Here is an 18,248-nt window from a genome sequence, read left to right as displayed (position 1 = left end):
GTAGGGACTTGCCAGAGGTATAGGGGGAGGTCGTTTGAGGCCTTGGCTGCGAGGTAGGAGAGGATGTTTTCTCCCATTCTGGTCTTGTAGATGCATGGGATGGTAGCCAGAGAGAGGTCAGCTGATCAGAGGTGTCTCTTGAGTGTGTGGAAGGAGAGGAGGTTGTTCAGGTATGCTGGTCCGATGTTCTGAAGGGCCTTGTATGCGCGGGTGAGGAGCTTGAAGGTTATTCTTCTTTCGATGGGGAGCCAGTGGAGATCGCAGAGGTGTTGGGTGATGTGGTTGGGTCAGGGGATGTCTAGGATCAGTCTGGCTGTGGCGTTCTGGACGGTCTGGAGTTTGCGAAATAGTTTCTTGTTGATTCCGACATAGAGAGTGTTGCCGTAGTCCGGTCTGCTACTGATGAGGGCGTGCGTGACTTTTTTTTCTGAATTTGGATGGGATGTATCTGAACATTTTTCAGAGTATGCGAAGGGTGTTGAAGCAGGCAGAGGATTCGGCGTTGATCTGGCGGTTCATCGTGAGTAATGAGGCTAGTACCCACTAGTGATGAGGCTAGTATAATACTGAGGTTTCGTGAGAGGGCCATTGGGGTGAGGGGGTTTCTAAGGGCGGGGTGCCACCACATATTGTCCCACAAAGAGGGGGTGGAGCCAAGGATGAGGACTTCTGTTTTCTCTGAGTTGAGTTTCAGGCAGCTCTTCTTCATCCAGGTGGCAATGGCTTTCATCCCTTCTTCAAAGTTGTGTCTGGGTTCTTTAGTGAGGGAGAGGATGTGCTGGGTGTCGTCGGAGTAGGAGCTGATGTTCAGGCCACAGTGTCTGACAATGGTTGCAAGGGGGGCCATGTAGATGTTGAAGATGGTGGGGCTGAGGGAGGATCCCTGGGTCACTCCACATCTGGTTTCTGTTGGTTCCGAGAGGTAGGGCGGGAGTCTGCCTCGCTGAGTTCTGTCTGTGAGAAATGAGCATATCCAGTTAAGGGCCTTTCCATGACTGCCGGCTTAGTGGAGTCTGGTGGCTAGTGTGCGATGGGAGATGGTGTTGAAGGTAGCTGAGAGGTCCAGGAGGATGAAAGCTGCCATTTAGCCCCGTTGGAGGAGGGAGAGGATGAGGTCGGTGGCTGCAAATAGTTGCTGCGGAATCCGGATTGGGAAATGTCCAGGACCCTGTTGGCACAGATGAAGTTTGCTAGCTTTGTTTTGACGGCCTTTTCAATGACCTTGGCTGCGAATGAAAGCAGGGAGATGGGCCTGATGTTCTTAAGAAATTATCCTCCTCCAAGACTTTTAGCAAGTGTCAATCTCCTGAGGGGGATGATCCTAGCCACTGTGAAGTAACTGTTCTAGAGGAACTTGGGCCTGACACAGCAGAGTTCTTGGGGGCAGGGGCCTTCCAGGGCAGACCTGAGTCTGGAGCAGAAATCCTGCCCTTCTCTTGAACAGCTCAGACAGCAAGCTGCTTCTGAGGAGGCAGGGAATGGCAGTGGGTCCCATAGGATCTATTGGGAAGATGGGCTTCTGTTTTCTGAGAGTAGAGACACCAAGCCTGGTGCCACCAGGAGGTTGGTTATACATCAGAAATGCAGGGGTTTTATTCTCTCCCTGGCACATGACATACCCCTTGCAGGACATCTTGGCCAAAGCAAGACTTGAGACAGGCCTGTCCCTCATTTTCAATGGCCCCAAGTCTCTGAAGATACTAAGGAGTTTTATCACTCCTCTGTCACTTGCCAAGTCAGTGGTAAGTCAGGTGGCACTACAAAGGCCCACTTAATTCCACTTCTAGTGGTCGGGATTCCCTTTGAGAAGAGCTTTGCTGTTCACTTCTCCTCAGCGCTTGTACTCGCGCTATTTAGCATTTTTAACAGGACCCGTTTTGTCTTTTGGTTTATTATTTTTAAAGTGCACAGTTCTCCCCTGCTTTTAGAATCCCCCCGCTGCATTGCCGCATTTAAATTGTCTCACTCACCGCTGCTTAGCGGGCCGGACCCTCGCGCCGAGTAATCGGTGGGCGCCATCTTGGGTGGGGACAAGGATAGGTGGAAACGATCTGCGCTCTAGCAGTCAGGTGGACTGGCTAGAGGCAGTTCGGGGGCTCATAGTACTTAAGGGACGAAGGTAGGAGCTCTCCCTCTTGCTGTTCACTTCTCCTCAGCGCTTGTACTCGCGCTATTTAGCATTTTTAACAGGACCCGTTTTGTCTTTTGGTTTATTATTTTTAAAGTGCACAGTTCTCCCCTGCTTTTAGAATCCCCCCGCTGCATTGCCGCATTTAAATTGTCTCACTCACCGCTGCTTAGCGGGCCGGACCCTCGCGCCGAGTAATCGGTGGGCGCCATCTTGGGTGGGGACAAGGATAGGTGGAAACAATCTGCGCTCTAGCAGTCAGGTGGACTGGCTAGAGCCCTATATTTACCAGTACCTATGGCGCGCAGCGTGTGCGCGCAGCGTGATCGCCGCAGCCACGCCGGAGTCACGCCAGAGTCCAGCCCGTCTGCGCCCGTCCGCGCTGAGGACGGGCTGGACGGCTGGACTCATGGGCTGGACTCTGGGGCAGGAAACAGTGGGACACCGCCCCACCGCCTATTGAAATATTCCCTACAGGATGTCTTACGCCTCCGACCTTCAGCGGCAACGTGCTTTCATAGAAGCACTCCTGAAGATCTTCTTTTGCCCATGGGATGCGGGTGCTTTCAGGTAGGCCTGGGGGGTTGCAACACAGCCTCCCCCGCCCCTCCTCGGGAGCTCCGCCCTTCGGGGGGACCTAGTAAGCTGAGCGTAAACTGCCTTCTTATTAATGCACGCTCACTTATTAAAAACAATATTGTTTTTAAGGAGCTTGTATTGGAGAAGAACCCGGCATGGGTTTTCATCACGGAAACGTGGGCCAAAGACTCATCGGGCCCAGATCTTATCGAAGCAGTCCCTGATGGGTATTGCTTAACACGGCAGGACAGAATAGGCCGGGTCGGTGGTGGGCTGGCTATCCTGTATAGAGACAGGTTTCAATGTCATATTATGCCTGTCTCTGATCCTAAGGATGTTGTTCAGGTGTTACACTTCTCACTGTATGACTCCTCAATTTCTCCTTTTAACGGGATTCTGGTCTATCGTCCTCCCGGTCCTAGAACAGACTTCAGTCTGAAATTGCTTCAGCTCTTGGAACCTTACTTTGGTCGTGAGAATCTAACGATTTTGGGCGATTTCAATTTTCATTTAGAGTTGCTGGAGGCCCATGACACCTTTGCCCTGCTGGAAGCCCTGACAGCATGTGGATTCACCCAACTGGTGAAAGGACCCACCCACCGAGCGGGGCATACGCTCGATGGGATCTTTTCTAATGATCAGAGACTGTCAGTAACGGATCCTTTTCTTTTGTCCTGGTCAGACCATCTGGCCGTCCCTTTTAACTTGGCTTTCCCGAGCCAGGATATCCTTAGGAAAGTTCCGAGTACTATTGAAGTACGTAGGAATCTTAAAAACATCAGGGAAAACTCTTTTGACCCGTGGATTCCCAGTCTATCCTCAATTCGGGAGATGGATCTTCCACTGGCGGTGCCGCAATATGAAAAAATTCTCACTGAGGCCTTGGATGAACTGGCCCCTGCTCGGTCCTGTTATTCAGCCAGGAAAAGACCCTCAGCCCCCTGGTTCTCTGAACAGCTAAGACTCCTTAGACAGGAAGTAAGGAGACAGGAGCGCCTATGGCATGCTAGTTGGGACCATAGAGACAGGGAAACCCATAAAACCCTGTTAAAAAGATATAAACTGGAAGTGATTAGGACCAAACAAGACTACTTTACGGCCCTCACAGCTTCACTTTCATCTCCCAAAGAGCTCTTCAGGATTGTGGACTCTATTACATCTCTTCAGGTCCCCGATCCTGTAATTTCATCTCAGGCGCTCTGCAATGACATAGCTCTCTTCTTTCAGTCTAAAATATCGGACATCTATACTGCCTTGGAGTCACAGAGTTTATCAACTGCTGAGCCACCGGCTACTGTTGTCCTGGACGTTTCCTCTGTAGAGCTTCCTTTGGCTGGATGCCTGGAATCCTTTCCTCCTCTTTCTCTACAAGATCTAGAGACGCTGCTTAACAAAACTAAGTCTGGGTCTCCGCTTGACGCCTGCCCTCTAAAGATCCTGAAGCAGTGTAGAGGATCTCTTTTACCCCCTTTGGTTGACATCATGAACAGGGCGATGAGGGAGGGTACCTTTCCCCAGCAGTGGAAAAATGCTGTGGTAAAACCACTGCTTAAGAAACCCTCCCTTGATCCTGGGGTTTTAAAGAACTTCCGCCCCATCTCACTGCTCCCGGCGCCCGCGAAGATGTTAGAGGCCTATCTAAATAGGCATCTTGCTGCCTTTGTGGAGAGTTCGGGCTGCCTGGATCCTTCCCAGCATGGGTTTAGGAGGGAACATAGCACCGAGTCTGCCCTCACCCTGGTGCTCGATTCCATCCGCACGAATGTGGATGGGGGTCAGACCTCCCTCCTGATCCTTTTGGACCTCACGGCTGCCTTCGACACCCTTTCTCCCCGTGTATTAACATCTCGACTGGGTGAGATTGGGGTTCAGGGGGCAGCCCTGGGGCTCCTCTCCTCTTTTCTCGATCATAGAGAGCAGAGGGTAATGCTGGGAAAGTTTCTATCTCCATCCCTGTCTGTGCAATGTGGGGTCCCTCAGGGGTCGGCGCTCAGTCCCACCCTTTTTAACATCTATGTGACCCCCCTTGCCAGACTAATTAGATCTTTTGGGATGGAGGTAGTTTCCTATGCGGATGATACCCAGATCCTCGTCTCTCTCTCCCAGTCAACCGAGCTGACAGCCTCCAATTTTAGATCTTGTATGGAGGCTGTCAGCCAGTGGATGATTCACAATTCACTGAAATTAAATGGGGAGAAGACCGAGGTGATGGTGTTTGGAGGAAAGGAAGAGATCTGGTCTATGGAGTGGTGGCCTGACTCATTGGGTGCCTGCCCTAATCCCACTTCTTTGGCTAAAAATCTCGGGGTCATGATTGATCCCATCCTTGGTATGTGCCAACAGGTCAATAGGACTGTATCTACCTGTTGGGGTATCATCCACATACTAAGGAAAATTAGGCACTACCTTTCCTTGCAGGCAAGAAGGCAACTTGCTGTTGCCCTCCTGGGCTCCCGCTTGGACTATTGCAATGCGCTGTATGCAGGATTGAACAAGAGTCAGCTGCAGCGCTTGCAGGTAGTCCAGAATGCGGCGGCCAGATTTGTCCTTGATCTCCCCCGTCGTTCCTAGGCCACTTTGGCCAGGAAGCAGCTTCACTGGCTTCCGATTGAGGAGCGGATAGTCTTTAAGTCCATGTGCATGGTTTACAAGGCTTTGGCGAAAAGTAGCCCTACAGGTATTGGATCTATCCTGTCTCATTATAACCCTGGCAGGAACCTTCGTTCCTCAAATCGACTTCTTCTTTGTGTCCCGCGTATTCGGAAAGCCAGATGGGGTGAGAAGGCTTTTTCCCATCTGGCTCCAAAATGGTGGAATGCTCTTCCGCTAGAATTAAGGTCCCTTCCCTCCCTACAGACTTTTAGATCAGCCCTTAAAACACGTCTCTTTGTACAAGCGTATTTGTAGTTGTGCCCTGCATTTTGATCTTCTTTGGTAGGCGCCTTGATACCTTCGGGTTTAGTCTGCGCGGTATAAGTTGAATAATAAATAAATAAATAAATAGGGATGGACATTGTTGGTCCCTTAAACACTCCAACAGCATCTAGACACAGTTACATCCTAGTGGAGATGGACCATGCCACTAGGTATCCAGAGGCTATTCCACTTAGGACCACTACAGCTCATGTGGTGGCTAGGGCTCTTCTGGGACTCTTTTCCAGAGTGGGGTTTCCTAAGGAGGTCTTGTCAGACAGAGGTACAAACTTCATGTCTAGCTACATAACTGCTATGTGGAAAGAGTGATTTATTGCATGAAATGCCCATGTGGATTAATGTGCATTGAAAAAACAGAGCGCCAGATCAAAACAAGAATTACAGAACATAAAAGCATGATCCGCAATAAAACGTTAATTTCAATTTAGTTGTCCATTGGTTAGAAAGCAGACACAACATTGCCCAATTAAGATTTTTGATTTTGCAGACACTAACAGTAAGATGTTACAGAAATAACTCTAAATTACTTTCACAGAGAGAAACATACTGAGTCAAAGGATTTAATAAAATGACCCCATCAGGAATGAATGATAAAATAATTATGACTTGTTATTTTATAAATGTACCACTTTGACATGAATGTACATGTTTATTTTCAAACTAAGCAAATTGCCAAAATGAGATTGAGCTCCAGGAGATGCTATACATGACAGTTTTTGTATTTTCTGTGATAACCTGTCTATACAAATCAATTGTTCATTATCATATTCTTCTTAGGCACTGCCACTTTTATATCTTTCAAATCACATTTCTATTTTTTTTTCACGTATGTAGCAACTTATGGTCTCTTGGTTAGTTTTGGATCTCACAGCATATTATTGCACAAGTGTAAGCAGACAATATTTCACATTACTGTTCAGTTGGACTTTTTAAACTGAGGACATTGAGCTTAAATGTTTTAATGTTACGTACAAGGCATCAACATTAGAGCGATGCCCACACTCGGTTCTAATTCAGTAGACGGTGTTAATATGGTGGCTACTTGGTTTGTTCAGCGTCGTCCAGGGACAGTCAGTTCTATTGTTATCTTGAATAAGGAAGACACCGACTACTTGCGGTGATCTGATAAAGCGTTACAATCGAGCAGCAGATTTAACATGCGGTTTTATGAGATGAACAGCTGGCATCTTGGTAGTCGGAAGGTTTCATATGCTGATATGAAGAGTGATAAAACAGGTTTCTTGATTCCTTTGTTTCACAGCATAAACTACAAGTGACTTTTAAGGAAGTCATAGACGTTGTTGATCAGCGTATCACATGCAGTGTTTACTGCAGGTATGTGCACCTAGGCAATATACTTCAGGTTAAGCAAATGCAATTTATTTCCTCTTCACTTGTGCCTTACGGCTATTATTCACAGAGTCTGTACTGAAGAAACGTTGTTTACAACACTCAGGAAGATGGTGTAGCGACACGCATACTTTCTGTATTAGGAGTACTTAGGAGTTGATATGGACACTCACTTTAGTCAACTTAGCTGGATACACTTCTTGTGGGGGACTATGATTAGATATCAGGGGCATTTTATGGTGACAGACTAACTCTTAGTAACAGAAAGGAGATTTCCTGCACGTTTCCCTCTTATTCTTTTGTCTTTACTTTCATTTAATCTTTGAGTGAGTCTAAGCACATCATGATGATATCAGACACAGGTTCTCGTATCTTTGGGTGAAGTTAAGAATATTGTTCTGGGTTCAGGCATGGGGACTTCTCCTATTCATTACGCACAAAAACTTTCTTGAGTTTTCTTGACTCACACATCATAAACACCTAATTCCAGTTGAAAATATATTGACTCCTGATATTTCCTCCTCCTTTATTGTTGTTGCCCCTGAAGAGGAGAGTGACATTCCGAAATGCATTGGGCAACAGACTCAAGTTTGGAAATTAAACCTTCAGTTGTCAAATAGGCCACTTCACCTGTTTTTGTTGTTGTTTGGTTCATGTTCAAAATATAGTATATTATTGTGAAATCCAATATTAATAAATGAACAGTAGAGACATGCATTATTGATGAATTGTCAAATTAAAAAATGAACACTGATGATAATGTTCAATTAGTCACTTTAGTACTTTTCTAATTTGAGCAAAAATAATCTTTGATAGAATCAAGAGCTGTGCTGCCATGTTATAAGTGATCAGTGACACTTGGAGTAAGTTGTTAACTACAAGTTTAGCACACCCTAACATCCACAGTGCAATGGACTTGTTGAAAAGGTTCAACAAGACCCAAAAGAGTATGATCATGGGACTCCCAGAAAAGATCAGGCGAAAATGGGATGTCTTACTACCCGAGTACAAACAAAAGATCAAAGAGGGGGTCTAAGGGGAAAGATATTTTAGGACCAGCACGGATATATTCCCCAAATAACACACTGCGGCTCAAAGAAGGCTGGAGGCACCGACGGACAGAGCGGGGCCTCATTTCCTGAGCTGTAGTCAGGTGAGGTGAGGCTGCTTTTTTGTGAATTGCGGGTGCTATCAGCATTCTGAAAATTCACAATGAACCTAAACATCAGGTTATGAGGTTGTATTTGTTCCAACCTTTCTAGTATGACTTGCACTTCTCTTCACATTATAACGTAGTAGCTTTAACAACTATTTAGGTCCTAAGGAAGGCCACAATTCTATCCGAATCACAATGGTCGAAACATGTAGACCATGCTTTTGGACTTATGCAGTTATTTTTTCAAAACTGCATCTGCACTGTTTTTAATGTGGACATCAGTAGATATTGAATAAATATGTTGTCTTCTGATAATCCATTTTAAAGAGCACATCACGTTTGATACAAATTGCACTGCGCCTATCATCTTTACAAATCTAATTTTTCACATCTGACGGATTTTAGGTAATCCAATCTTACCTTTCAATACATCCCTGAGCTCCTTCCTCACAGTGAGGGGGTTGTAGCCCTTGGCTGCACTAAGCTTTGCAGCCAAGAGGAGATCCTAGATGATGAAGCATGTCACTTGGGTTAGTGATGGGATTCCGTCCTTCCCAGCGCCACCAGACTGTTTTGAAAGGCACATTTGGTGCATACATCCTTGGAACCAGTTCTGGGAACCCTTGGCTCCCACTCTGGCGTGGAACTGGACAAAGGAAATAGGAGTACCCTCCCCTATGTCCAGATCCTCCTCAGGGAGGGAACCCCGAGCCGTCCTAACCCCTTACTTAGAGTATACAAGGATTACCTGTGGGTGGGTCCTCAGACTCATTTGGGCCAAGGCTCAGGCTTGAAACCATGTCACTCTATGTCCGTCTGGACTCCTGGAATTCGCTGGGCTTCGCCTGCAGCCGCAACTTCATCAAGGAAGACTCCTGCTGCTCCTGGTCTTGTTGTTCTGCAAGTCTTCTTTGTTGTCTGTGCATCTTCCAGGATCTTCAACAGACCTGTGGGCATCAAGGGCATCCAAAGTAATCTCCCTTGGAGTGAAGGAGTCATTCCCCTGCATCTGCAGCATCGCAATGAAGCTGACCGGTCTGTTGCTCCTGACATCCCATGGAGTTCGAAACGCTCAGCAACCAAGAGTTACCCCGAAACTGGCCCAAGGATGCTTGTTTCTGGTCCAGGGAAGACCTGGCTTGGCAGTTCAGGATGGACTGTTCCCATGAGGCACCGGGTCAAGACCGATTTGCATAGAGCTGGGTCTAAACTGGGGTGGCGAAGTGAGCTAAAGAATGATGATGGATTCAACCCAGATTGTAACTGTGGGTGAGTGTCTGAAAAGTTTCAGCGCTCCGTCCATCATCTCCTTGTGTTTGCTTTGTTTGCCCTAAGTTGGCAGGCTTTGCCCAGACGAAGGTCCCTTGCTCACTTTGCCACTGGATTCAAGCTAGCCTGGCTGATGAGGGGTGCTGCCCCGAAACTGGCCCCAGGATGCTTGTTCCTGGTCCAGGAAAGACCTGGCTTGGCAGTTCAGGCTGGACTGTTCCCATGAGGCACAGGGTCAAAACTGATTTGATTTGAGTTGGGTCTGAACTGGGGTGGCAAAGTGAGCTAAAGAATGATGATGGATTAAACCCAGATCTGTGACTGGGGATGAGTGTCTGAAACGTTTCAGCGCTCCGTCGATCATCCTCTTGTGTTTGCTTTGTTCGCCCTAAGTTTGCAGGGTATGCCCAGACGTGGGTAACTTGTTCACTTTGCCACTGGATTCAAGCTAGAATTGCTGATGAAGGGTGTTACGCCGAAACTGGTCCCAGGATGCTTGTTTCTGGTTCAGAGAAGACTTGGCTTGGCAGTTTTAGCTGGGCTGTTCCCATGAGGCACAGGGTCAAGACTGATTTGCATAGAGCTGGGTCTGAACTGGGGTGGCGAAGTGAGCTAAAGAATGATGATAGATTCAACCCAGATCTGTGACTGAGGGTGAGTGTCTGAAAAGTTTCAGCACTCCGTCCATCATCTCTTTGTGTTTGCCTTGTTCGCCAAAAGTTGGCAGGGTATGCCCAGATGTGGGTCCCTTGCTCACTTTGCAACTGGATTCAAGCTAGCTTGGCTGATGAGGGAGGTTACCCCGAAACCGGTACCAGGATGCTTGTTTACGGTTCATGGAAGACCTGGCTTGGCAGTTCGATCTAGACTGTTCCCATGAGGCACAGGTTCAATACTGATTTGCATAGAGCTGGGTCTGAACTGGGGTGGCAAAGTGAGCTAAAGAATGATGATATTTTTCCAACGCCCTATAAATATCTCCCTGTATGTGGACGACATGGTGCTGTCTGTCCGTGAACCACAAAATAATCTGTCTCCCCTCCTCCGGGAATACATTAAATTTAGTAGACAATCAGGACTCCAAATAAATTGGAGTAAATCAACCTTAATCCCACTGACAGAAATTACAACACCCCACCCAGCGGACTTCCCACTGGAGTGGCAGTCAGACCCTGTCTGATATCTCGGTATCTGGTATCACAGAGATCCTGTGGTGGTTATAAGTGCAAACTAAGGTACTGCAATAAGTAAACTGGGAGAAAGTGTCAAAAGATGGGTACATCTACCTCTATCCCTGGCAGATAGAATGGCTATAGTAAAGATGGTCATTATACCCCAATTTTGATATCTATTTAATAACATTCCCATAACTCCACCAAAATCAGTATTTCAAAGACTGACAACCAGTGTAATCCCCCTCATTTGGGCTGGTAAGCAAGCCAGCATTGAACTACGAGCGCGGATACTCCCATTCTCAAAGGGGGTTTCAAGGTCCCTGATTTTCTGCTCTATTATCTTTGTACCCAGGCACAATATGCACACTATTGGTATCACCCGATTCGATACCTCCCACATATGGCGGTTGAGGGCAGCAACGCCCATCCAATTCCGCTTCAATATATTCTACCACACCCTCAAGCACATGTTCCGAAACACAAAATAAATACCATCCGCACGAACAATCTGGCATGGCAGAGAATGGGGAAATTGGCACACAGACTTCCACTGTATGCAGCAGTGTTTCCTTTACCGCAGCACCCGCTATCTCGGTGACTCAGGAAAAAGTGGGCATGACGCTGCTGCTGCAGGCTGGAATAAATGAGATGGGAGATCTATATAACAACAGAGTATTTATAGAAACTGACGACCTTCAATATATTAGCAAACAAACGCTCCTCTTTAAATTTACATATCACAGATTAAGACGTGCAATTAAAGATTTATATCCAGACTTTCCTGCAGAACCACCAACACTTCAAGCATTACTAATGAACATCACCAATACGCATATTATTCAACTAGTGACCAAACTATATGTCCTATTACAGAATGACATAGCAGACACCACACATAAAGCATGCATAAGATGGTCGACAGTTTTAAATACAACCCTTCTCGAGAGGGAATGGACCAATTGCTGTGCCCTGACTGACCTGCTTACCCTGAATGGTAATATACATTATAAATACCTACATCAAACATATCATACACCGGATAAATTAAAATAATGCGGCCTTCGTACAGATGCGTGTTGTAAATGATGTGGTATTGATGAAGCAGATTTTATACATTTAGCGTGGCATTGCCCACATTTAAGTGAATATTGGAAAACTGTAACAGCAATATTAAGCGCTGTATTAGGAACCAAAATTGATTGTACAATCTGTATGTGTCTGCTAGGTCTGGTGACAAATCTGAGATCAACTAACCGTAAATTCTGTGCAGTTGCATAATTATTGGCTAAAAGAAGGCTGTCTATGTATTGGAATGGCAAGAAATACTCTACGAGTAAACAATGGCTACATGACATGGTGTACTGTAAAGACACACTGAAAACCTATGAAGAAGAGCTTCCATCACGATCCAAAGACTATTGGCAACCTCAAACGCTTTACCTTCAATCTCATTTAATTGATTAGCTACCTACCAGTAAATGTTATGTTGTACTCTGATTGTAGATGTGTCAGTACTGTATAGAGTATTGTACTAAACCAATGTGACGGGAATACAACTCGCAAGTTGGGGCAAGTGTGCGCATTAGCCTGTGCCTTCTTTGTTTTTTCTGTTTCGTTTTCTCCTTTCAATGTATGTTTCTGATTCAAATTACAATACAAATTTACAAAAAAAAAAGAATAATGATGGATTCAACCCAGATCTGTGACTGGTGGTGAGTGTCTGAAAAGTTTCAGCGCTCTGTCCATCATCTCCTTGTGTTTGCTTTGTTCAGCTTAAGTTGGCAGGGTATGCCCAGACGTAGGTCCATTGCTCACTTTGCCAATGGATTCAAGCTAGACTGGCTGATGAGGAGTGTTATCCCGAAACCAGTCCCAGGATGCTTGTTTCTGGTCCAGGGAAGACCTGGCTTGGCAGTTCGGGCTAGACTGTTCCCATGAGCCACAGTGTCAAGACTGATTTGCATATAGCTGTGTCTGAACTGGGGTGTTGAAGAATGATCCTGGATACAACCCAGATCTGGGATTGGGGGTGAGTGTCTGAAAAGTTTCAGCGCTCCGTCCATCATCTCCTTGTGTTTGCTTTGCCCTATGACTGCCAATGGACATCCCCTGAGAGAGAACTGAGATTTACAAACAGTAATTCGGTTAAAATCCCATGTAGAGTAGATGGCCGAGACTGATGATTTGCTTTCTTATACCTAACAAAACTAGCAAGAACTTTACCCACATTCTTTAGGTGTAATGGGTAACCCTGTAACCCTCAGAACCCGGGGCGGGTAATTAAACAAGCAATGATGGTTCTGTCTGGAAGAGCAATTCACTTAAACATAGTACTTAATACATTGATGTACTTATATATCCCATGAAGGCTATATACAAATTAAACCAATAAATAAACACTGAACCCAATGGAAAGAAAGTAAATCTTTAGTATTCACATTTCTCATAGATCTTAATTATACAAAGCATTCGGTATGCTGTCCAATGTACAAAAAACATAATCTGTGAATACACAAGGCGTGTATATCGTGATTTGTGACTGAGTGTGACAAGTGATACAACATATATGCAAAGAATTAAAAGTTTTTCAAAATATCCACTGTGAATCACAATAGTCTTAAGGGTCTAAATTGTTTTCTTTTGTTCCTTGGGACTTTGTGCGATCACATGTATAGCAAGGTACGTCAACGTTTCGACCCTAGTAGTGCAGCGCTGGTTTATGCGCATCTATAGCGGGTCTTCATCAGGACTGGTAAGTGGGGTTGGACAGCTTATAAATGTAAATAACATAGGGTCAGGGCCTTCTAAGGGTCAGTGTTTAAAATAAAAGAAAGGAACACCCTTAATGAGCTCACCTTATTGTTAGGTGTATGACTCATCTGGTCCTTTACTGCTGCTGATGCTTGTCAGCCGGCAAGCACTTGTAGTGCTGTTGATTCACTGCTTCTATAAACAATATACGGTAGAAGCCTTAGCATATATATTTCCAAAAGGGCATTTACTTTTATAGTCCCCATGGCGAATGGGTCTCATCATACCTTATATAGTAGATTCATCTACACCAGCCGGTGGGAAGATTTACGGGTCTGGGTCGCCTTGGCAGTTGCCTGGGGAAAAATGGGTCAGGTCTCAGTTGGCTAATAGGTACAGCCTATACATACTGGTCTAGTTGGCGGCTGGTTGGTACTGATTACGCTTGTAAGTCTAATCGTGTGCATCCAGTGAACCTTAAAAGAATTATGTTCAACTGGCTAGTCATTCCTCAGGTGGTGAATTCGCAGCTTGTATGGAAAAACATTAATTTCCAGATGGGTGAGTGCCGCGATTATTTATGAGCAGTGGTGCTGTTAGACGCTGTTATTACCAAGTGAAGTCTGTTCATGCTGGAGTCTAGTCTCCGTTTAAAAATGTGTCAAAAGGACACATGGACATGGCTCAGATAAATCATGCCCAGGGAACCAGCTTGTTGTGCGCGTGACACTAGTGCATTTAGACGTCGTTATTACATCGTGGTATCTGCTGAGGCTGGAGTGTGATCTCCCTGTTGAAATTGGTGGTGTACCCCTGCAACGCGGTAAGAAAGTGGCATGGATGGGGCTAGGGTCACACCAGGACACCAACTCCTGGGCCCTCTGCACCTAAAGCAAGTACCTGAAATGCAATAGTGTTGAATGAAAAATAAAATGCTTTATTCAGCTCCAAATGAAAATAAGTGCAAAAATGAGTCCCAGCTCCAACAAGGCCAATGGCCAGTCCACATCAAAGTCTCTTAGGGGGACGTTGGGGAGGTCGTCAACCCCAAACTTGCCTCCACATGAATGACCTAAAGGGTTGTTGACCCGTGGGGGGCATCATCTGGGTCAGGACCAGGCACCGCTGGGACAGTAGTGGGAAGGGTAGGTGTTGTGGGTGCAGGGGGAGAGGTATCCTCCTCAGTGGCTTGTGCAGCGCCAAAGGTGGAAAGAAATTCAATGCTGCACACTGCTGCCAGTTCAGCCAGACCACCACCTGCACCCGGGGACACTATGGGAGTGGAGGTAGAGGGCTGTGAGTCTTGCGGACTTTGTCTTTGGCTGCGTGCCTGCCGTCTGACCCCAGTCCCTGTGGGTGTACCTCCATCCCTGTGAGATTGCTTGCCAGGAGATGTGCGCTTACACTTCTGTGGTGGTGTGCTGGTTGTGTCCGTTGGTGTGCGTGATCGTGTTGTTCTGCGTGTGCTCTGGACAGGTATGGGAGAGGGGAATGTTGATGGGTCCGAAGGAGGGGGGGACGGACCGCTGCAGGAGGGAAACTGCTGCCGTCAGTGAGGAGTCCATGGACGATAGACTCCGACATTGGTCAGACATCGTAGCTGACATGCCCTCCATGAATGACAACAACTGGGTCAGTATCCGAGTATGGCCATGGAGGACAGTCAGCATTGATGTCTGACCAACCTGAATCTGTCGGAGTAGGTTCACAGACTCCGCCCTGAGGGCAGCAGGGAGACAGGGGCAGGGGCTGCGGTGCCGATGGAGACATGGGGGGCTGCACACCCAGAAGGGACCCTAGCTACTGGGAGGGTGGATATGGGTCTGGGGGAGGCGGGGACAGACACAGTGATGTTGGATGCTGTCGCGGCATATTCCCCCTCCTCCTGGGAGTCAGAAGCGGATCCATCAGCGTGGTAGTCAGTGTCGCCTTCCAACAGTTCCGCCGCCTGACTCCCCTCACCCTCCATGCCACTTGCTCCCTCCGACTCCTCAGCTGTCGTGGCACTGTGGCTGGGTACCTCCTCTTGGTCCGTGCTCATGTCTCCTCCTGTCTCTGTTGATGATGCTGTGGGCAAGGAGAAGAAACAAAAATGCATCAGTCACCTGTACACATCTGACACGAGCACAAAATCGTTAGGTCACACTGCAAATCATGGCATGCATCATGAGTAACAGCCACATAGCTCTGCACATATTTGAGACTTGTACTGCCCAGTTGGTATAGACACAATGCTACTTGGACACAAGGATCCAAAGAACACACCAGGCCACAACTTGAATGAGAATTACACTGAGAAGCTTCTGTTTGTTTACAGGACAGCAGATCTATACAATGAAGTGATGCCACCTGAAGTTCACAAAGAAATAAACAGCAGTGGTGCCCCTCAGGGCAAACTAACCCTCCTCACTCCCCAAGGTGACACCACACTCAGAGCCCTGTAGGTACATTTGGGTGAAAATAATGTAACAAATTGTTGGCATCTTGGGACTCACCATACTTCACACATTCGACATTTATTGAATGTGTTAATTCTCCATCTTGTGAAGAGAACACGTATGTGCCTGCATGATAGATGTTTCACAATGAAATGCACACAAAAAACATTTACACATTAATTGAAACAGCGGGCACCCTTTAAGATGAAACACTGTTAGAAACAAATGGCGTTGCAGATGTGCCATATACATAGTCCAACGGTGGTCTTGATGGCTTGACACACAATAGTTTGTACAATTGACAACAAATGAGTTTCAAGACCTCAAGAGCACTGTGGAGACATTTATATGGAGATCAAGGCACAACATTAATCACTAACACTGGTCTCCTTCAAAAGCTGCCTGCTTCTTCAAAAAAATAAATTGCAAATGTCGTTTTGTGTGCACTACCTTGTGAGACAACTATCATGCAGGCACATAAGTGTTACTTACACAATTCGTCATATTAACACATTCAAAACATTAACAACTTTTAACAAGTGTTGGGAGTGCCAAGGTACAATCATAAATGTGAGACAACTTGAAATATGTCAGTCCTCACAGGGGCATCCATTACCTGATCATACAGCTGCTAGCACATACGACCTACTGGCTGTCATGTGAAGTGGCCCACATGTCCCAAACCAGGACAATCCTTAAGCTAATGGGCCTGCAATTGTGATGAACAAAATCATTGCTGCACTGTGGACATACCCTTATCCCCATGCAAAATGTCAACACAGTAGTGTACACACTAAGACAAAACAGCGTTGCACCAGAACTACATACATGTGGCAAAAATGAATGAGGCACAATCAAGTCTGGAAACAAATGACATAGCCTATCAAGCCCCATATGAAAGCACTGGCCACCATCACAGGGGAAGTGCATGGTGAAAAATCGACCAGCCAATTCTCACCCACAGGTCACAACTGCCAAGGAAAATCAGGCAGGCCCATTGGACCTCTCCTGCACAACACCCCCATCCCTCAGTCAATGAGATTGATACAGCTCAAGAAGTGAGAACTCAGAATCTGGGTAACAAAAACTGTGCAGCAACGATTCCAAAAGTAACCCAAGCTCACCTAGTGGGGCTGGCAATACATATTAGTCACAAACACCCAACAACAGATTGTTGTGAATAGGCACACGGGCACTTCTCAGTGTGAGTATGCACAAGCCAAATTTTGTATCCATGTCCAGTGGGCACATGTAGCAGACACAGGATAAATACAAACTATGCCAGGGACCAATGCCACAGAGGCATACCCATGCTGAACACACATAGAATGGGCACAGTGTTGGATGACACACATGATTAGGAGGCCAGGGTGTCTCAGGGGACTGTAGTGGGCACACTGATCCGTGGGTCTAGAATGAGCTGACTGTTCCATGATTAACCGTCATGGCACTATGCACATCTCCCAACTGATGCACATCATGTCTGAGAACACAACATGGGTCATGCATGCTGCAAGGGTGTGCAGTTGAAACCTCACACTCCTATGTTGAGACTCATCATCAGTGCAAACAAATATGAAGCCCAAACACAGTGCACAGGTCACGGCACAGGCAAGGTCCCACCACATGTCACAGACCACCCTCCCACATGATGCGCTAATTAATGTGCAGTCTAATTACCTTGCACCCTAGATGAACATGTGCAAATGTGAATACACACAGACCTGGGGACACATGTGAAGGAGGGGAAGGGATGAAAAAGAGCACCAGGTGAATATGGGGAATTGAAACTACACTGCACATATAGCCTGTCTGACCAGACACCCCAACTGTGGGAGTGTTTCAAGGCTTCAGAGCACCTCAAGAAGCAGGTGACACACAACACAACAAGCATCCATGTACCTACTCCTCCTTGCTGCTGTCTCTCCTGCAACTGCCTATCGAGGTCTGGAAAGACCACTGCCAGGACCCGGAGCATGTGGGGGGTGAGGTGACGGCTTCCACCCTGCCGGCGTGGAGCCTCCATCTTCAGCTGGACCCGGGCGATACGCCGGGTCCAGCACCGGATGTCCTGCCACCTTTTCTGAATGTTGCACAGCTGCCGGCGATGTACCCCCACAGACCTGACAATATCCAACCATATCTCCCCCTTCTCATAGGCAGTTACCTGTCAGGAAAACAAAGTGAAACAACATCACTACACATGCTCCATGTCCCAGAGACACACTACATTGATAATGTGAACAGGGCATAGGATGCTGACAGGCCTTGCATCATTGTCCATGTGAATTAGGCCTGTGGGCAAACCCCAATGCACTACATGGCATTGAAAGGCAACAGATGGCATAACGGGTGCAACACCCTCACCGATCATGGCACACACTGGACAACACATGCAACTGCAGGGTGTGGGACATCACGTGGCAAGCAGTCACATATCCTACTCCACTTTAGAACCCTCAGCAGAC

The 18,248-nt window shown here is 46.7% G+C and overlaps 1 protein-coding gene across 17 annotated transcripts in view; it reads right to left on the bottom strand.

Annotated features, from left to right (window-relative positions):
- Window positions 1–18,248, bottom strand: part of LOC144782416 (renalase-like) — a 916,893-nt gene that overhangs the window by 141,270 nt on the left and 757,375 nt on the right. For 6 of the 17 annotated variants that reach the window (XM_078661763.1, XM_078661764.1, XM_078661762.1 and 3 more), the window contains 2 exons: window positions 17,683–17,947; window positions 14,259–15,409 (listed from right to left, as the gene is read on the bottom strand). The exons of 10 other annotated variants lie outside the window; for them this stretch is intronic. In XM_078661763.1, the coding sequence (XP_078517889.1) occupies window positions 15,048–15,409; window positions 17,683–17,947 (627 nt within the window). In that variant the 3' untranslated portion in view covers window positions 14,259–15,047. Of the gene's footprint in view, window positions 1–14,258; window positions 15,410–17,682; window positions 17,948–18,248 lie in introns of those variants that run through there. One more of the 17 variants, XM_078661768.1, reaches the window with a different exon arrangement.

This window comes from Lissotriton helveticus, chromosome 9 (assembly GCF_964261635.1).
Source record: "Lissotriton helveticus chromosome 9, aLisHel1.1, whole genome shotgun sequence".
Taxonomy (NCBI): domain Eukaryota; kingdom Metazoa; phylum Chordata; class Amphibia; order Caudata; family Salamandridae; genus Lissotriton; species Lissotriton helveticus.
This window is presented reverse-complemented; position numbering and strand designations above follow the sequence as displayed.